This window comes from Notolepis coatsorum (genome assembly GCF_963971535.1).
Source record: "Notolepis coatsorum genome assembly, chromosome: 8".
Taxonomy (NCBI): Eukaryota; Metazoa; Chordata; class Actinopteri; order Aulopiformes; family Paralepididae; genus Notolepis; species Notolepis coatsorum.
The window spans coordinates 30275470-30297898 of record NC_140172.1 but is presented as its reverse complement, the minus strand read 5'-3'; the positions used below and the strand labels follow the sequence as shown (position 1 = coordinate 30297898).

The following is a 22429-nucleotide window of genomic DNA, read 5'->3' as shown; positions in this document are numbered from 1 at the left end:
AAGAAGAACCTAGACAATACGCAGAGCAATATCCAGTTTAACAAGGCTAAGTATACATGAAGGAGGGAGGGAGGGAGGGAGGAGGAGGAGGAGGAGGAGGAGGAGGTGAAATATTCCTGTTTACATAGTCTTGACGTAGTGCTCCAATGACTTTCCAATGACTTAAAAAATGCATGGCATGAACGTCTATCACAACAGCTTCATTTATTAACAATCAACTTTACAGGGGGGGGCGCAATAATAATGATTAAGTAGGAACTAATGAGGAACTATATAAACTAAATAGTTATTCATGTCTCAGTGCAGGGAAACCCTTCCAGAATGGCTTCTACTTCTTCCTAATGACTACATTAGGAAATATATTTGACTTTCAAATCCCCAACTTCTACCTGCCAACATCTAACTCTAAGAGTTCCCTATGCTTTGTTTTGTTTTGTGTAGGTAATTATTTGTGCCTACTAAAGTAGTAAGTGTTACTTGTGTTTTTAAGGAAAGGAAACTATTCACTCTTCTTTCTCTGAGTATCCAATCTATTTTGACTTAAGGTTTGTTTTCACTCCGAGGACACCTCGCATAAGACGCTTCGCACATTCTGGGAAACATTGTGAAACTCTCCCAGACCCTGCCTTCTCTCTGGGAGATCCTCTCCACCCCCACGCCTCCCTTCCCTCCCTCATGGCCTTTTCTCCCAGCCCTCGTCTCCCACATTCAGGAAATGGGAACCAGGCCAGAAGCCCTCTCTCTCCGTTTCCGGGAAAGTGTCCCAAAAGGGCTGCTGTGTAGTAAGCTGGCTCTGACGCGAGTGCCATTGTTGTAAGTTGCGGGGCCCCCATTGTCCCAAACAAGCCGAAAAAACATCCACGGAACACAAACAGAAAACACCCATTGGGAGGAGGGGCAGGGGTGGAGTGGGGGTGGGGTGAGTTTGGCGGTGGTGGGCGTGTCTTTAGAGGAGGAGAGAGGGGACTCTTCATATGATGAACTCTTTCACACAATTCATTGAAATGAATGACTTGTCTTGTATTCGTTTGTTTTGGTTTTTGTTCTGATCTATCAGCATGTATCTTTTGCTTTCTAAATATACTGGATGGACAGTAGCATATTGATTCTACAATAAAATGTATGGTTGTACTTGATTGATTGATTGTCAAGTGATTTTGTTTGTAGATGATTTTGTCTGTAGACGTTTGAAGATTGTGTTTGAAGGTGTACTTGGTTGTGTATCAGGAGGACTAATGAGGAAGTGGTTGATATACAGTATTGAAAGATGAAAGACTGAAAACATATTCTGTTAAGGGGGCGACAGTGGCTCGGGAGGTAGAGCAGTCGTCTGGTAATCCGGAGGTTCCCAGTTTAATTCCCACTCCTCCCGGGCAGCGTGTCGAAGTGTCCTTGAGCAAGACACTTAACCCCTAATTGCTCCTGATGAGCAGGTTGGCACCTTGCATGGTTGCCTCCGCCGTTGGTGTGTGAATGGGTAAAATGTGAGGAACAAATTGTAAAGCGCTTTGGATAAAAGCGCTATATAAATGCAGCCATTTATCATAATAGGGGTAGGACCAATTACTTCTTCCTATTCCTTGTTTTTCTTTCACAGCAATTGATCTTTGTATTTTAATTTGATCTTTTCATTGTTATCTTTTGATTATTAAAAAAGAAATGTATCCAATTTTTCTCCTTATTTTTCTATTTTTCTCCCATCCCAATTTCGCCTCGGCAATTCTCCCTTCAATTCTCCCCTCCCCTGCCTTGAACGTTGCTAGACCATGCCCCCCACTGGTCGGCTGCAGTGAGGACCAAGCCTTGCATCACATGTCCCCTCCGGTACACGAGGAGGCAGCTGTCGCATCTTTTCACCTGAACAGCGCAATCTCTCAGTGGCGAGGAGTAACGCGTGGGAGGCTCACGCTGCCCCCGATACTTCCTGATTCTGCTGTACAGGCGCACCAACCGACCTGTAGGAGTCGCTGTCCACAACGTCCGATCCCCACCCACCGGCTTTCCCACCCCTAACACTGCCAATTGTGTTAGTATGAACGACCAGCCAAGCCGGTAGCAACGCCGAGAGCTGGGCTCGAACCCAGCATATCCTGCGTTAGTGGCGAGCGCCTTGCCCACTGCGCCACTCAGCCGTCCATCTTTTGATTATTTTATATTGTTCAAAATAAACCATTCATTCAATCCTTCACACGTGAACTCTGGATGATGGCCATAGAATCCGGTGCCTGGTATTGCCTGGAGTTGGCCTTTCACACATGTACTGTAGCACACAGCATGCGATTCTCCGTGACGGACGTGTTCTCGCATATCAATTTACTCCGCTCGGTTTAGGCGAGGGGTGGCGTCTAGGTAGAGCGAGCAGGAGGGCAGGGCGAGCAGGAGGGCAGGGCATGATGCAAAAAGCACGCTGAGGAGATATCCGTGTTCTGTTGTTTTACAATAACACTAACGCTTTCTCGTGCTGCGCTATTTAGATGTTAATCTGTAGTATTTCAGAGAAAGTCTTGTTCATCACCATCGCTTGCGAATAGTGACTCACAACGTTCTTCCCAGCAGCACATTCCATATTCACAATAGAAATGCCAAACAAATGCCTCCTGATAAGCTGCTACATGTTGCAATGAGCAAAGCGTTCAGTAACATTAGCGTCTGGATCGTCAGCTGAAGAAAACACTTTTAAGGGATGAAACAAGTTCTAAATCAAGCAGTGCATTTATAATGTTCCTCGCTGTGTTACATCACATTTGGACACAGAATGTAAATTACATAAAAAAAAACGGGTCAAAATATAATTATACAAAAGAATCCCTAGAAACAGGCATTCACTATTTGTATTATATTTTGCCAGGCATATCATTTTTTAATAAGAAAAACAGGTATACAGGTATACTGTACAGAAATACAGTATAACGCTATAGTAAAAAAAACAACAACAAAAAAACCACGGGTATTGCACTTATCTGCATTATATATTGCACCGCTGCCTCCCAAAAAGTACCTCAAAATGATCGCACTTACTGTACCTTATCAGCTAAAGTTCCACATGGGAGAGACTACATGCCCTAACGGGGTGTGCATACCCAGAGTTGCAACCCGACGAAGCCCAAGCAAGTCGGGATGCTTTTCACACACAGACATTGTCATAGACGCTTGTGTTTGTACTAGACCAACACTTGACTAATCACAATGAGCTACTGTTAACTAATTGCGAACATAATGGTCGATTTGAAAATATTAATATCTGAAAATAAAGGATATAGCCTATTACACAGAGTTGTCTTACTACATGTCTATTGCGGGTCTCAAACTGTTATGATGTTAACTTGTAATTCTAACTTATAATGTTATTATCAGCATTTCAGGACTAGTAGCATATGAAGCCAAGCTATCTACCTAGACATTAGCCTGCCATTTGACTGTCGTTAGCAAACTAATGTTAAATGGTTTATTTTATTTTATTTCATGTTCTATTTGATGCAACACAGCTTCTAAACCAAGTGGTAACATTAGCAACTAGCATGATATGTATCTTGGCTACAGTCAAACTACAGTCAAATGGGTCTAGTTCACTAGCATGCTAGTGGCTATCTCTAGTAACGTTACAATCACAAAGAGGGTGAGATGAGTGTAGTGTGCAGCATGCGTTATTAACAGCATCCTGACAGGTGCTTGGCATTCTGCGTATGCACTCCCCATTAGAGCATATAGTCTCTTCCAGTTCCACATAACCTATTATTGTGCAATCTTAAAATAGGCTGTCTGTAACCCTGATTTACATAACACAAATTAATTATTTCAATCTTTAATTAATCTCGAATGATCATCTCATTTACAATGATGTTGAGAAATACAGCACATAATACATACAAAAACAGTGTAGAAACAGAAATGTCAACCAATTAAACATTTAAAATTAGGGATGTTCGATTTTTTTCCGATATACCGATATTGTCCAACTCTTAATTTCAACCTAATCAACCTATACCGATATATGCGGGGTTTCCCCCCCAAAAAAACACAACATTATGCATACTTTTCACAATAAATAAAATAAGAATTTGTTCTTACTTGCTTGTCTGGGTAAATAAAGGTTAAATAAATGTAAAATAAAAATTATATAGATATATATTTTTTGAAAACCAATACCGACAAATTTCCGATATTACATTTTACATTACATTTACATTTACATTTAGTCATTTAGCTGACGCTTTTATCCAAAGCGACTTACAAGTTCTGTACGACAAGTCATCAGGAAGAGCACAACTCTATCAGCTGAGTAACAATGTTCATCAAAGTGTTGAGTGCTACAGTGTAGGTTAGTTTATTAGGACAAGTGCATGACAGTATGGTTAGTTAGGGTTAGATTTTTTTTTTTTTTTTTTTTAATTCAGATAATGGTTGAAGAAGTGAGTCTTTAGTCGACGGCGAAAGATTGGACGTGTTTCGGCTGTCCTAACTGGGGTGGGTAGTTCATTCCACCATTGTGGGGCAAGGACTGAGAATAGGCGACTTCTCTTTGATGACCCTCCCGGAGCTTGGATAGGAGTAGGTCTGAGGCGGCCAGAAGATGCAGAGCGTAGGGGTCTTGAGGGTGTGTAGTTAGAGACCATTGACCGGAGGTAGGCGGGAGCAGTTCCCTTTGCCGCACGGTATGCTAGGTCAAGGGCCTTGAAGCGGATTCGTGCAGCAATGGGGATTTAATTTTAATGCCAATATCGGACATCCCCATTTAAAATAATTAAAAACAACTGCATACTGTGGTGAAATGGTTGGCTATTAAATATTTAAACTGTCCAATCGATACTAATGAATTGAGTTTTAAAGTGCATTGAAAAAACACAACAGATGTTCCTAATTCAGTGTATACTCTGAGGACCTTAAGTGTAAGCCAATCACCAGAGCGAGTATGATGAGTTCCAGTCCAGTAATGAAGTGATGTAGGTGTAGGGTCAGGTGGGAGATCCCCAATAATGGCTTTATACAGAAAGAGTTGCCAGTGCAAGTCACGTCTCTCTACCAGGGAGGACCACCCAACTTTATCATACAGGATACAATGACCCCTACCCAAAGCTGTGAATCACTACCCACTTTCAAAAACACTCTCAAAAAAACACCTACGGGAGACTGCAATTAGAAACTGGCCCCTGTAAATGTCCTAACACAACCCCCTCAAATGTATAGTAAATTACCAAGTATGGTCTTGTCAATATTCCAATGTACAGTTTTGCTTGTACAGTTGTACAGTGTCCCCCACCCACCCCTCCTACCCAACCTCCCCCCCCCCACCCACCCACCCACCCAACCACCTCCAATGTACAGCCCCCCTCAACCCCACCCCACCTACCCAACCTCCTCCAATGTACAGTTTCTACGTCAAATGTATATACTCTCTTTTCTGGACTCTTTTCGTATCACAAACAGTACTGTATTTGCAAATCTGGTATGTCATAGATGTATAGTTGTAGCAGTACTGTCTATCTGTATGTTTATGAGCGGTAAGGTAGACATAATATGCTTTACTGAAACTAAACTTGATCCATCTGTAACAGACCCTGAAATAGAAATAGAGAACTATACTATAGTCCGTAATGACAGAAACCAGTATGGAGGTGGTGTTTGTATGTACATACATAAGGACACCAAATTCATTACCCGTACTGACCTTCATCATGAGACAATTGAAACCGTATGGGTGGACATTTTATTTGAAAGGGCAAAATCTGTTCTAGTCGGCACAATATACAGACCGCCAGATCAAACTGGATTTTATGATACTTTGGATGTGTGCTTAGCTGGAGCTGAGGATGCGGAAAAAATTCTTATTGGGGATTGGAACACGGATATGCAACAAAAAAATGCACCCGTCTTCAAATCCTTCAATAGGTTTTGTGATCTGCACGGCCTCAGCCAACTAATCACCCAACCCACAAGGATATGTGAATCAACTCAGACTACCATTGACCTCATACTGACCTCTGACAAGTCCAAGATCTCCAGTAAAGGGGTTATAGCATGCGGGTTAAGTGATCATTACATGATATTCTGTACCCGCAAAAAGCTAAAACTAAAGGCTGGCTGTCACAAAACAGTCACATCTAGAGACCTCAAAACCTACTCTAGCGAGGCCTTTAACCTTGAACTGGAGAGTCTGGACTGGTCAGATGAACTCAATGGTACACTGGTTGAAGAAACTTGGCTTGGCTTCAAAACCAAATTTTCATCAATACTAAACAAAATGGCCCCCCTAAGAACCACCAGGGTAAAAAATCGCGCTGAGCCATGGATGCACACTGAAATACTGACCGCTATGAAAGCCAGAGACAAAAAATGCTCTGAGTTTCGTAAAAGTCAGTCAAAGCTTACCAAAAGCACGAGCAGTGAACTCCAAGACCACGTGACTGAACTCAAACTAGAAAGAAACAGACTAAGAAATGACGTAAACTCCATGATCAAAACTGCAAAAAAAAATTTCATCAATGACAAAACCGAGGAAAACAAAAATAAACCACGTGAACTTTGGAAATTACTCAACAATCAACTAGGCTGCAGTAAAAAACTCAAAACCAGGTTCTCAAACATAAACATAAAGACGGACAACACGCTCATCACAGACAAGCTGGATGTAGCCAATTACTTAAACACTTTCTTCACAAACATAGCCACAACACTGGTAAACAAACTACCCTCCCACTCAGGGCAGTATGGGGTAGAACACATAGTAGCATACTACATGAACCTAGGCGTCCACAAAGACGACTTCAAACTGGAAATAGTAACTACAGATGAGGTACTCAAAAAAACTGAGCGCCCTCCAACCAAACAAGGCCACTGGCCATGACAACATCCCCTCCAAATTCCTCAGAGACTCAGCAGCAGCCATCACCCCAGTCATCACACACATAATAAACCTCTCCATAAAACAGGGACACGTCCCCAAGGACTTCAAAATTGCGAGAGTAACACCCCTGCACAAAAAGGGCAGCAAATTAGACCCGGGTAACTACCGCCCTGTTTCTATCCTTACATCCATCTCGAAAGTCATGGAAAAAATAGTATACGAACAGATAGAAAAGTACCTCGCGGAAAAAAATCTAATCTACGAATTCCAATCTGGCTTCAGAACATCCCACTCCACTGACACATGCCTTCTCTACTTGAACGACCACATCAAACAAGAGGTGGACGCGGGCAAATACTGCGGCATGGTCATGCTGGACCTACAAAAGGCCTTCGACACTGTCAATCACACCATTCTGATTGACAAGCTAAAAGCAATTGGTTTTGATAGTTTATCAGTGAGCTGGATACAATCCTACCTGGAGGGGAGGGAACAGATGGTGGAAGTAAACGGTACCCTATCCCCCCCCCTCACAGTGAGCTGTGGTGTTCCACAAGGAAGCATACTAGGACCGCTACTATTCCTAATTTATGCAAATGACATGTCGTCAGCTTGTGACTGCAACTTGTTCCTGTTTGCGGACGACTCAGCCCTGCTGGTCTCTGACAAGAACAAGTTACAGGTTGAAAAAGCCCTCAGCTCGGAACTAGGCAAAATCTGCATATGGCTCGCCGACAACAAACTATCATTACACATGGGCAAAACAGAGTCCATTCTCTTCGGTTCAAATAACAAACTCAGCAAGACCGACGGCTTCTCGGTTACAGTGGGTGACAATATTATCACAAGGAAAGATGAAATTACCTACCTGGGTTCCATCCTAGAGGCTAATCTTTCCTGTGACAAAATGGCATCCAATGTAATAAAAAAAGTCAACCAACGAACGCGATTCTTGTACCGGATCTCCTCTCTGGTAAACAAGAATACCCTGAAGACTCTAGCAGGAGCACTCATTCAAGGGTACTACGACTATGCTTGCACCTCATGGTACCAAAGCACCTCAAAGGCACTAAAAAACAAATTACAAACATCTCAAAACAAGCTAGTCAGACTACTACTTGACCTGACTCCTAGAACCCACCTCACCCCTGCCCACTTTGACAACCTAGGATGGCTTAGAGTAGAGAGTACAGCAACTTGCAATGGGCCTGGTCTACAAGATACACTACGCGACCAAGGTACCCATGTACATGTCAAAATACTTCCCAAAGGTCAGTGAATACCACGATCACAACACCAGAGGGAGCTCCACAAATCATGTAAAACCCAGATTCGGCTCAAACAAGGGACTAAACACGTTTCGCAATTATGCCACATCAATGTGGAACGCCCTGCCTAAAGCTGTAAAGGAATGTGAATCACTACCCACCTTCAAAAACACTCTCAAAAAACACCTACGTGAGACTGCAATTCGAAACTGGCCCCTACAAATGTCCTAACCTAGTTGTACAGTAAATTACCAAGTAAGGCTTTGTCAACATTCCAATGTACAGTGTAAAATGTGTGTGTGTCCCCTACCCAACCCCCCCCCCCCCCCCCACCTCCAATGTACAGCCCTCACCCAACCCACCCAACCCCACCCCACCAACCTCCTCCAATGTACAGTTTCTACGCCAAATGTATATACACTCCTTTTCTGGACACTTTTGTATCACAAACAGTACTGTATTTGCAAATCTGATATGTCATAAATGTATAGATGTAGCAGTACTGTCTATCTGTATGTCATGTATGTCATATATGTTATGATGAATTGAAAATGGGGGACCCTGGTGGAAACAAGACGAAAGTCTTTCTCTGGTCTGCATCCCCTTAACAATTGTATGTATTGAGATGTACTGTACTGTACCCATTCTGCAATCTGTTAATAAACTTTTCAATCAATCAATCAATCAATCAATGTCATGTATGTCATATATGTTATGATGAATTGAAAATGGGGGACCCTGATCTAAACAAGACGAAAGTCTTTCTCTGGTCTGCATCCCCTTAACTATTGTATGTATTGAGCTGTACTGTACTGTACCCATTCTGCAATCTGTTAATAAAGTTTTCAATCAATCAATCAAAACCATAACTGTGTCCAGTAATAAATCTAAGGGCAGAACGATATACAGGGTCCAGAGGCTTTAGAGTGTAAGCATGTCTATAAACTACATCTCCATAATCCAAAACAGACAGAAAAACAGCTTCAACGACCCCCCTCCTGCTAAACATATAGGACAACTGGTTTGTTGTCGTTTCTGTACAAAAAGCCAACCTTCTGACACAGTTTACTTGCAAGATTATCTAAATACGGACATAAGCGGTGGATGTTACGTCAACACACCCTTCCTGGACAACTTTTTTTTTTTTTTGCACAATACTGCACGATTGCACTGTATTTTTATTCTAATCCTGCATTATATTGTATTTATATATTCTAATTTAGTTTATATATTCCATTTTATTTTATTCTACCTTTTTGTCTGTTAATGTTGATGCACCAAAAGACCAAGACAAATTCCTTGTATGTGCAAACTTGGCAATAAATACATTTCTGATTCTGATTTAAATGTAAAATTCTCATCAAGCCAGATGCCAAGATATTTACTGTATATTCTTTAACTCTCTCAATAACACACCCATTCACAGACAGTGCATATATGCAAAGCATCACAAACTGTACCTTTGGCTCTAGAGAACAGCATGCACTTTCTTCTATTTTTCATTAGTTTAATTAAGATGAATAAGCGCATCCTGCAAAATAACCCTGCAAGTGAACCGGCCTTGCTCAAGGGCACTTCAAGGGAGTATCGAGGAGAGTAGAGCATCAGTCCTTCACTCCCCCCACTGGTCCCGGGGGGATTAGTGCCGACCTTCTGATCACAAGCCAGCCCCCCCAGAAAAGTGGGGGGAGAGAGAAGAGGGTATGATGCGCCACATGAGCCAGATCCAAAACACAAGATGCACTTTAGCCTACTGGGCTACTGGGACACGGAGATGTTTGACAGGGCGAAGTGTGTTCTGTTCAGTACGGAGGTTCCGTGTAGTCTGAGGACACGGCCTGGTAACTGCTGCGTCTGGTAATGAAATTGGTCAACGCTATGGGTGCGCTAACCCCCATCCCATCACACACACACACGCGCGCTCGCGCACACACGCACACACACACGCACACTAACTTAGCCCCTTGTCCTTATGGAGTCCCCACAAATACATACTCTTGTTTCCCGTCCTTGCAGGGACATTTGGCCCACACAATGATGAAATGTCCCCACAAGGATAGGAAAACACACACACACACACACACACACATGTTCCTGTGATGAGGGCTGGCAGGCGAGGGGGAGTTGAAGTGTGGAAGTAGGTTGGCATCACTGTGCTGTGGTCTTATATGGGAATATGACTCAGGGTCTGAATGACCCGAGAGGGCCATGTTATCGTTGCAGTACTCCAGCCTGTTCTTTATCCCACTCAGGTGTATGATCTCATAACGCCCAGGCAGGCAGACTGTTCAGAACCAAACAGTCCAACGATGATGTCACTGAAAGTTATTGAGTTCTAGAGTTCCGTTATAGAATTCAGAGAGAACATTATTATAAAAAAAGGCTACGCCAGAAAAGAGTTAAATGGGTGTCGTTTATGATACACAGAATCAGGCCATATCATTAAGTGGCAGTGGCGCCAATCAAGTCAAGCGTTCTTAACTTCTTATATTAATCCCCTTGGGTGGGGGGGGGGGGGGGGGGGGTGCTACAGACAGGATAAAAGATATAAATAATAATAATGTCAAATGAATAATAATGTAATATAATTATATAATGTAAAGAAATATATATTTAAATAAAATGGTAATAATATTTTAATAATAATAGCAGTATATTCTATTGATAATAATATACATAGTAGTAGCACACTGCAGAGTCTGTGCAGTGTTTAGTAATTAAGAGTCAGGCGGTCCTAAGGGGCCAGTCACATTAGACGCACCTTTTTAGAAGTTTGCACCTATTTCCCCATTGTTGTCTATGGTTTGGATGCACCAGGCGCGCTCCTTTTCCACCTCACTTCTTTTCTCAGAAGCGCACCAGGCACCTTGAGGTGAAAATATTTCAATCGTCAATGTCACTTTTGGGTTCTGCCGACCAATCAAAATGATGTGGGGGCGGAACCAGAAACACAAAGGATAGGGTTATTTTGTGGGTCGAGCGGTAGTGGTCATATAGCCCTCCAAGGCTTATCAAAATAAATGGTTTGGTTCCGGTTGCCGACCGACCCTGCCGATTTAGGTGCGACCCAATTTATTTTATGAGTAAAAAAGAAATAATAATAATGTTTAAAAAAAATATATATATATATATATATATATATTTCTTTTTACAATAAAGTTTCATAAAAATCTTCCTTTAGTATTATGGATATTAAACATGCTGGCAGAGTACATGCATCCATGTTGTCGTGAACATTTTAATTAAATAAAGAAATTCCCTATCCTAGTACCTACCCATGGCCTTAACTGACAACCAACAGGAACCAAACAATTTATTTTGTTAGGCCCAACTGGCCCTCCAAATGGAGTGTTTTTACGTACAGTATCAGTCTATTTGGTTTTTGCTGGCATAACATCTTTCCCTTTGAGGAAATACACTGAATCGCATGGCCCATTTTTTCTATCTCACTTTTCTCCAGACACACACCATCCAAAAATTATTACAACACACATCCAAAAAAAACAAAAACAGTTTTGCACACATTCATTTAGTTTGACAGTTATTGAGAGTAAATTAGTTTGAATATGGCCGCCAGTGCTGTCATCGGGGACATTGAATCCTTGTGTTGTTAATTACAGCTCAATGAAATTATAAGGTAGCAGTACCTATAAGACGAGGTATTGCTATTTTTATATGTACATCATTTCATGGTGCTTTAATGAACACAACACAAGGATTCAATGTCCCTGATGACATCGGCCAGTCAAGAGTTTTCAGATGTGTGGGAGATTATGTGCAAAATAAAAGAGATTCTTCTTCTTCTTCAGAAAAGTTAACTGAACCTTATGGACTACATGCCGTGTTCAGTCGCTCAAAACAGCACTAATCCCCCCCTGGACCTTTTTGTAATGTATGAAAAAGTAACCCAGCTGATTTATTTTTATTTATTTTTGTATCTACTTTTTCTCCCCATTTTCTATTTTTTCTCCCAATTTCGTTTTATCTCGAACGTTGTTAGACCATGCCTCCCACTGGTCGGCTGCAATGTGGACGAAGCCTTGCATCACGTGTCCCCTCCGGTACACGAGGAGGCAGCCGTCGCATCTTTTCACCTGTACAGCGCGATCTCTCAGCGGCGAGGAGTAACGTGTGGGAGGCTCACGCTGCCCCCCCGTTGCTTCCTGATTCTGCTGTACAGGCGCACCAACCGACCTGTAGGAGTCGCTGTCCACAACGTCCGATCCCCACCCACCGGCTTTCCCACCCCCTAATACTGCCAATTGTATTAGTATGAACGACCAGCCAAGCCGGTAGCAACGCCGAGAGCTGGGCTCGAACCCAGCATCTCCTGTGTTGGTGGCAAGCGCCTTGCCCACTGCGCCACTTAGCCGCCCCCCAGCTGAATTTATTTTGATCTAAAAACCTCTTTACTTGGACATTAGTTGAGGACACTTGAGGTCAAGTTGACATTGTCTTTTCTGTGTGTTTTCTGCCTTTCTGTAGGAGCCCATGCATTCTACCCAAGGACCATGTCCATCACACATGAGTTTGACCCCACAGGTAAGACACACACAGGGCTGGCAAACATATTTCTTTGATGGTACTTCGTTTTTCCAGTGCAAATCAGTGTTATTTGATGTCTTTTTGATGTCTTCTTTTGTAATACAACGAGAGAGAGAGAGAGAGAGAGAGAGAGAGAGAGAGAGAGAGAATTGTATTTTTTCTTTCCATTAAATTTCCCCCCATCATTTGAATAATGATTTGAAATTGACTTGCTAAATTAAAATGAGCTGGTATTTAATGTTTTTAATTACATTCATGTTGATTATTATGATTGTTGACATGTATAGATTATCGTTTATTCATCAAAAATTATATATACGTCGATGTTTATATTTAATCAATTGCAATCTAAAGCAGAGAGAGAGAGACTTCAGTAGCTCTATACTCTGGAAGCAACTACAGTGACCACTGATCTGAGAGAGAGATATGCAGCTCGCTAATAGACCTGTTTGCGGTATACGTCAGACTCAGTGTGCGCACGCATCACCGGGGCAGAAAGGAGCGTAATCCTGGTCAGAACAGCGGGGCAGACTACAATATTATTTGCATTTGTTAGCCATGCTTAGTCACGTGACTCAGTTGGTATTGCTGATTGGCTCAAACACGGTATGTTTGTAAACAGCGAACAGGTCTATATGACACTAACATCGCCAACTTCGCTCCACTATGAGCAGCTCCAGGATTAGTTTAACAGTTTTGGGACCAGTTTAGTAGACATTCACAGCTAATGTTAATCTAGGTCATTGAACATGGAATTTGTAATGTCCTTCCACTGCTTGCTCTTTTTGTCATACAGACACTGGAAAATTACTCAGCTAGTGGCGTCTGTGTTGTTTGTTTAGCACCACCTGTGGAGGTACCAGGCACGTTGGAACTATAAAACGGCAGGGGGTGCTGGGGGGTCGCCAGATGATAACAATTTTTTTTTTTTTTTTTTTTTTTTGGTCAGGCCACTGAATTTAGAAGCAGGCCAGGCCAGTGTTTCTAGTTGCACCAGTGCAATAGTTAGATAACCTAGGTGGGGAACAACCAGGAGATCACTGCAACTCACACAAGTTGGAGAACTATCTCTCTCTCTCTCTCTTGCTCTCACACACACACAAAGGGAGCCGCATGTGATTGGTGGAGGCGGGATCCTTACGAAAAACTGCTAATCATTGACACATGCTAGCCTGTAATAATCCCCCCCAGAAAAATGTACTTTGCATTTGATATATTGCAAATATATGCCATCACACACACTGGCATTTAAAGGGTTAGAATTATAAAATGAATATGTGGTGTTATGATCAGGGCTGAAGTTGAATAAAATATTGTATTTATCAATTACAAAAAACAGAAAATCCATAAAAATCTGTGTTGTTGCTAATCATACATATGCTAGCCTGTTTTTAACAATAATTTGTGATGCCATCACAAACACTGGCATTTAAAGGGTACAAATAAAAAAAATGCCTGCACCAGAATGCAGGAAATGAAGTCTTTCTAACAAAAAAATTTCTGGTGGGGGGACCCCCAGACCCCCTGCTTAAAAAGTGGCCTGACTGGGACTATATTTCCTGGCCTGAATGATTTCCCCAGTCTGGCCCTGGTTAAAAGCCTCCAATGCTTATTAGTGTGTGTGCGTTTGAACGTTTGCATGTTTCAACCATACATTTCCATTTAAAAATTTTTTACCTCCTATAATAGTGGGGGTCGCGGCTCTCTGACACCGTTTTTTTTTGGGTCGCGGCCTGAAAAGTTTGGGAACCCCGGGTTTAGCCTGTACCCCCCAGACATGTTGCTGGCCCCGTCAAAACAGTATCCTATCAGCCTCTCCATGGGCAGGTTGAGGCGTAAAAGTATTTTATACACAAAAACAGCGTCTCGACTGTTGTGTCTGGGCCGGGCATTGTAAAAACCCCAAAAGAAGTTCTGAGCTTCCAAGTTGTCATCGGCAAACTGTATATTACACGAGAATTGTTCTTTTCCAGTGAGTGACATCAGTGGTTCCGTCAGCGCTCAAGCCAAATAATGGGCTTTTGGATGGTTTGCCTCTAATTTGTCGCTGAATATCATGGGCAAACAGCTGTAAGATTTCGTTTTGGATGTTGTTAGACATCCAGTTGTCTCTCTTTTGGAGCCAATTCTTCAACTCGGGATCAGACTCGGTGCGCACTCTTTCCATCATGAGCTGCCATAACACCCCATCCCTATTTGCATCACCCCTCAGTGGAAGCCCCTGGCGCCCGAGGGGGGGTATAGGGGAACAGACTCAGTTAACTCTTCAATACCTGATGCTGAGGCTGAACCTGTCGTCTCTGTCTCTCTCTGACGTTTATCAGATTTAGTGGGACTGTCACTGGGACCGGCGGGACGTTTCGAAAATAAATCTGATATTTTTCTTTTCTGCGAGTGAGACATTCTGTGCTAGCAAAGTCTGACTACTAGCTAAAATCGACTGACTGCGCAAGCACTGTATCACAGTAGCTCAGTGGTTTGTGGCGCGTGGGAAGGGCGAGGTGAATACAATTAGTTGTTTCACCTGTCATTCAATCAGTCTTCCTAATTTATGCAAATGACATGTCGTCAGCTTGTGACTGCAACTTGTTCCTGTTTGCGGACGACTCAGCTAGGGCTGGGCGATATGGAAAAAAATCAAATCGCGATAACGATATGATAATTTTATTTTATTTCTCGATATCGATAATTATCGAATTGTTATAAGTATAAAAAAAAATAAAAATAAAAAAAATACAACTTTTTTTTCTTTTTTTTTTTAACAACAGATGTATGTTTATTTTGCAGAAATTCTTTGTCATTGCCGCCATCTTTAGTGTTACATCCCCTCACACTCCAGTTCTCAGGCTGCAGCTGGTTTAAAAGCTAAAGTAAACCGGCTTCTCTGCTGGCTGTGGCTCCAGAGGAGTTGAACAGTTCTGGCTCTGCTAGTTTATTTTCGATCTTTTGGCGCTTTTTTGGTGGACAAACCACCGCACATGTGCACTGTGACTCGTGACTGGAGTCTAGTTCTGCTAGCACACATAGCCTACTGTGTACAGACGGTTTCAAAATGTATTTTAAATTAGAAAGCAAACAAAATAAATGGACAAGAGAAAAAGAAATCTTAATTAGGTCAGTATTGTCATTTGGACAAGCAAAGCCATTACTTTAAGTTGCAGGCAAGAAAGACAAGTCTGTCCACTGTCTCTGGTTTTAAAACTGCCCTGTTGCAGGTATTAAAAAAAAAAAAAAAAAAAAAAAAAAATTGTTTCGATATTCGATATCGATTATTAAAATATATCGCGATATTTATCGTTATCGTTATATCGCCCAGCCCTAGACTCAGCCCTGCTGGTCTCTGACAAGAACAAGTTACAGGTTGAAAAAGCCCTCAGCTCGGAACTAGGCAAAATCTGCATATGGCTCGCCGACAACAAACTATCATTACACATGGGCAAAACAGAGTCCATTCTCTTCGGTTCAAATAACAAACTCAGCAAGACCGACGGCTTCTCGGTTACAGTGGGTGACAATATTATCACAAGGAAAGATGAAATTACCTACCTGGGTTCCATCCTAGAGGCTAATCTTTCCTGTGACAAAATGGCATCCAATGTAATAAAAAAAGTCAACCAACGAACGCGATTCTTGTACCGGATCTCCTCTCTGGTAAACAAGAATACCCTGAAGACTCTAGCAGGAGCACTCATTCAAGGGTACTACGACTATGCTTGCACCTCATGGTACCAAAGCACCTCAAAGGCACTAAAAAACAAATTACAAACATCTCAAAACAAGCTAGTCAGACTACTACTTGACCTGACTCCTAGAACCCACCTCACCCCTGCCCACTTTGACAACCTAGGATGGCTTAGAGTAGACGACAGAGTACAGCAACTTGCAATGGGCCTGGTCTACAAGATACACTACGCGACCAAGGTACCCATGTACATGTCAAAATACTTCCCAAAGGTCAGTGAATACCACGATCACAACACCAGAGGGAGCTCCACAAATCATGTAAAACCCAGATTCGGCTCAAACAAGGGACTAAACACGTTTCGCAATTATGCCACATCAATGTGGAACGCCCTACCTAAAGCTGTAAAGGAATGTGAATCACTACCCACTTTCAAAAACACTCTCAAAAAACACCTACGCGAGACTGCAATTCGAAACTGGCCCCTACAAATGTCCTAACCTAGTTGTACAGTAAATGACCAAGTAAGGCCTTGTCAATATTCCAATGCACAGTGTAAAATGTGTGTGTGTCCCCTACCCCCCCCCCCCACCTACAATGTACAGCCCTCACCCAACCCACCCAACCCCACCCCACCCAACCAACCTCCTCCAATGTACAGTTTCTACGCCAAATGTATATACACTCCTTTTCTGGACACTTTTGTATCACAAACAGTACTGTATTTGCAAATCTGATATGTCATAAATGTATAGATGTAGCAGTACTGTCTATCTGTATGTCATGTATGTCATATATGTTATGATGAATTGAAAATGGGGGACCCTGATGTAAACAAGACGAAAGTCTTTCTCTGGTCTGCATCCCCTTAACAATTGTATGTATTGAGCTGTACTGTACTGTACCCATTCTGCAATCTGTTAATAAACTTTTCAATCAATCAATCAAGTCTGTCATCACTCGAAAATCTACTCGGTTTTACACGTATGATTGTGTACATACAGTAGTGTAATGAATGAATGAAAACTTTATTTAACAGATTGGAGAATGGCTACAATACAGTACGGCTCAATACACACAATAAATATTAAAATGGTGAAGTGCTTTGAGCAGGATAAACTTATAATATACAGTTACAGTTATACAGTTACAGTATATACAAATATATAAATACTGTCGTAAAAAAAACATAATTATTATTATAATTTTTTTGTTGCAATAATTGAGAGGGGGTGCTGCAGCCCCCCCGCACCCCCCCTTCCAACATCCCTGGGAGGGACTGCTTGTGTCTGCGTGCATTGCTTGCCAATAATAGTTTTCTGCTCAATGTCTGACTTTTTAAACCCACTTCGTTCAGGTGATGGACGAATCACTAATTATTATTCATTGTTCACACCGGGAACGGGAGCTCCCACATCACGCTCACTGCCCTCCATTTCACCATGCATAATTTTTTGTAGCCAATAATGGGCCAACCTTTTGACATGTCTTTTTCCACAAACTAGTGTATTCTCTTTTAACGGCAGCGTGCAGTTCGCTAGCTTTGTGTGTTACATTTGTACACCTGTGAAACCATATTTTGCCCTCGGCAATATCATATGCAAATGTGGCATAAACTTTCATTTTTACGCTGACGACACCCAATTATATATACCTATTAAGCCAAATGATTCCTCCCAATTACAAAATCTTGAGGCTTGCCGTCAAAAAGTGGATGTCGCAAAACTTTCTACTCCTTAATGCAGATAAAACTGAGATGTTAATTGTTGGCCCCCCAAACCACAGAGGCTTGTTTCAGGACATCTCCCTCAACTTTGATACTTGTCATGTATCCCAGAGCTCCACCATAAAAAACCTCTGAGTCATTTTTTATTCCTCCCTCTCATTTAATGCACATATAAAAAAATTCACCAAAATTGCCTTCTTCCATCTTCGTAATATCGCAAAAATTCGCCCCATTTGAACTCTGGCTGATGCTGAAACCCTAATTCATGCTTTTGTCTCATCACGTCTAGACTACTGTAATGCACTTTTCTCAGGCCTACCTAATTCAAGCATAAAAAATCTTCAACTCGTGCAAAATGCGGCTGCACGGATACTAACTAAAACTAGAACATTTGATCACATCACACTAGGGCTGACCTTCGAAGCTTTTTTTGGCAATCGAAGCTTCGGGGCTGAGCTTCGATTTTAATTTGAAGCTTCGAGAGAGAAAAAAAGAAAAACTAAATATTAATTATATTTTTTTTATTTTTTATATTTTTTATCTTATGTTGTGGGACTTGTACAGCACTTTGGTAAACTTTGTTGTTTTTAAATGTGCTCTATAAATAAAGTGGATTGGATTAATTAATTAAGTAGCCCCTTTCGTGACTGTGACGCAGCCAACAAGGTTTCACTCGGCTGCGCTGCCTGGGTGCAGTGGGGCTGCTCTCACAGCCACCGACATGACATTACATAATTATGTTGCAACCTTCGTCTATCAAGCAAACGATTATATTATATTTAATTTATAATTTATAATTATATCAGACAATGCACCTACAAAAGCAGATGATTACAATTAAATTAGCCAACTTGGTAACACATTAGTCATAGCAGCATAGGCATAGCCTTATTAATGTTTTGTGTGGCGTCGCCGTCGTGTACAACGATACTTAGGTTTTTTAGGTGATTTGACATTGTTGTTGTAGAGTTGTGATATGCCATTTTCTTCTGGCATATCTGGCACTCGGCTTTTTGGGCATTGTCTTTGCATATTTTAAAGTGTAACCACACGTCTGATGACTTCTTTGTCCACATGTCTGCTGCACATGTCCTTGTTGTTTTCAACACAGATAATCTCCACGTGCTTGTTGTAGAGAGGTGGAGTCGAGGCGCCTCTTACTTTCGTTTCATTGGAATGGAGGCGGGAAGGCGCCGCTTACTTTCGTTTCATTGGAATTTATGAAACGAACATTATTATATATTTTTTTTACTTTGATTTTTTTTTTTATGTTCGAAGCTCGTGCCATCGAACGAAGCTTCGAAGTATTTAAGACAGCCCTACATCACACCAGTTTTGTCCGCCCTACACTGGCTTCCTATTCAAGCCCGATCTGACTTTAAAGTGCTACTCCTCACCTACAAAATTTTAAATGGGCTTGCACCGCTCTATCTATCCGATCTCATCTCTCGATACTTAACTCGCCCGCTCTTGCTCTGCGCTCACAAAATGCGGGGCTTCTATCGATTCCTTCCTAGGGTTAATAAGAAATCCGCCGGCCACAGAGCCTTTGTCTACCGCGCTCCCTACCTGTGGAACAAATTACCTGCCGTCGTCAGGGGCACCTGCTCTGTCGAAGCTTTTAAATCCCTGCTTAAGACCCATCTTTTCTCTCTCTCCTTCAACCTACCCTGATCTCAGATTAATCTGTCTAGTTTAGTTAGGATGTCTATTTGCTCCCATGTCTGGTAACCCCCTCCTATTGCTAGGTTTTTGTGAGTTTTTCCTTTTCCTTACCTTCGCGTGGGGTATGTCTTGGAGTGCTGCTTTTATTTATTTTGCTTTTATTTTAATTTTTAATTTTAATTTTTTTTTTATTTATTTATTATTTTCTTTTGGACCTTGTGGTGTTCTTGTTTTGTTCTTGATTTGATGTGATGTTTCTTCTTGACTTGTTTGGGGAGGACGTGTACGGCCCATGGGGACATTGACGTGTGTTGTCGGGCCTTATAAATAAATTTGATTTGATTTCTACATTTAAAGAGCCTAAAAGTTGCCTTCTACAGGTACATCCAGTAGAGTCAAATCTCTACCACAGGGGTCAGCAACCTTTTTGACATGGAGTGCCTGTTTGAAATATAGTTGTAACTAGTGTGCCTCAACAATATTCCATGCATCGTAATTTTCTTTTCTCATAATCAGGTCTTTTTAATGATTTTTTTTACATTATTACATCATTATTGTTATTGTTATTATTAACAATATTATTATGATGGTTGTATCAACCCTAAATCTGAGTTGGGGGGGGGGGATGCAATGCAGACAAACAGCTGCATACAGTGCGACCATTTCACTCACATTTGCCCATTCATTTTTGGACACATCACACACCATTGGTGTGTGTACTGTACGTGTGCTGTCATAGCTCCACCTACAGGCCTAATGGAGAACACCAGGATGTGAATGGAGGGTGAATGTGAGGTATATCGTGTAAATAAGTTTTGATTGATCGCAAGACTACACTGTAAATAAATATATAATAATAAGTTACCAGAACTTAAAAATATTGAGTTCAGTTACTGTGCATTAAGGTTTTCAGTTTTCAATCCATAATAAGTTAACAGAAAAATAAGTACACAACCACATTATTTCAACCTAATAAAACTATGTTTATTGTCATTGTTTTAAGAACACAAGTTGACTTGGTAATACTCACATTTTGAGTAAAGAAAATTGCTTTTAACATGTGCAATGTTCAATGAAATAGAAAAATAAATAATACAATTTGTTGATTAATCCCACTGGTCACAATGGTGACCGTAATAATGTTTTTGTTATAAGGCTCTGCAAATGTTACTGAATGATGTAGCAATTTCCAGCTAAATTGAAATAATAAACAAATAAAGGGTCTCAATTAAATATGTGGTAGTAAAAAGAACCTGTGGGAGGATTTCAACAAGATAAATGCGACAACAGTGCAAAATATTTCACTATAATATTTATAAAAAAAAAAAAAAAAAAAAAAAAAAATTATAATTATAATTTTTTTTTTTTTTTTTTTATGCTGCCCCCTGTGCCTATGCAAATGCCCCCGCGTGCCTATGCAGGCACGCGTGCCTAGGGTTGCCTACCCCTGCTCTACCATGTCTACTGGTATACTGGTTCAACCGTCATACCGCCCACTCCTAATTCATGATACTCTGTATACCTCCCAGCCCTACACACACACACACACACACACACACACACACACACACACACACACACACACACACACACACACACACCATTGGGGGGGCGACAGTGGCTTGGGAGGTAGAGCAGTCGTCTGGTAATCCAGAGGTTCCCGGTTTGATTCCCGCTCCTCCCGGGCAGCGTATCGAAGTGTCCTTGAGCAAGACACTTAACCCCTAATTGCTCCTGATGAGCAGGTTGGCACTTTGCATGGTTGCCTCCGCTGCCGGTGTGTGAATATGTGAGTGAATGGGTAAAATGTGAGGAACAAATTGTAAAGCGCTTTGGGTAAAAGCTTTGGTTAAAAGCACTATATAAATGCAGCCATTTACACACACACACACACACACACACACACACACACACACACACACACACACACACACACACACAACCGTCCTAAATAATGACTCCTTCTACTGAACTGTAAAAAGCAAAAAACCATCAGTAACAATGCAGGATGTTATTGAGTTACAAGTTATTGAGTGTATTCTGATACGTTTACATAGTCGTTTAGCTGACACTTTTATCCAAAGCGACTTACAGTTGTGTACAACGAACTAGCAAAGGGATAAACTCCTGGCAGTCGACAGTCAACAGAAAGTGATTCTGTTTAGTTTAACTGAGTCAAACTCAAGTTCTTCCCTTGGAGTGCATAACAATCATAGACAATAAGCAGAATTAAATAGTTTGTGCACAATGTTTTCAAGTTGTTTAAAACTATACATACTATTCAGGCTTCAATAATGATACATGTTAAAGGTCAGGAAACCTGTGTGGTCATGAAACATCATAAAATAACAGTAATCTTCACAAATACTGTGACATCTTTTCCACAACAGACTCCCTGCACAACAGGCCTGTTTTCTTTTCCACTCCAAGTCACTTCAGTGTGTGCAGTGAGCAATGGAGGCCTTGCACGTAATGCTTGTGTTTTTCTTCTTCAAACATACATAAAACAACCTGCATCAAACAATGATGGTTTAAAATGTAAAAAAAAAAAAAAAAAAGAGAAACCGACTAATCTCTGGCCCAAGGCTCTTATTTTTGTGACATGCTACAAAATATACACAGATACATTCCAAGACCAAAACCTAGAGATATAATATGTAACTTAAAAAATTACTAGACCTATGTTATATATTTTGTTGAGT

At 41.3% G+C, this 22429-nt stretch overlaps 1 protein-coding gene across 1 annotated transcript in view; it reads left to right on the top strand.

The window, feature by feature from the left end:
• Nucleotides 1-22429, top strand: part of arhgef12b (Rho guanine nucleotide exchange factor (GEF) 12b) — a 172475-nt gene that overhangs the window by 57926 nt on the left and 92120 nt on the right. Inside the window, exon 2 of the mRNA XM_084320870.1 lies at nt 12595-12651. Coding sequence (XP_084176996.1) covers nt 12621-12651 — 31 coding nt within the window. The 5' untranslated portion in view covers nt 12595-12620. The remainder of the gene's footprint in view (nt 1-12594; nt 12652-22429) is intronic.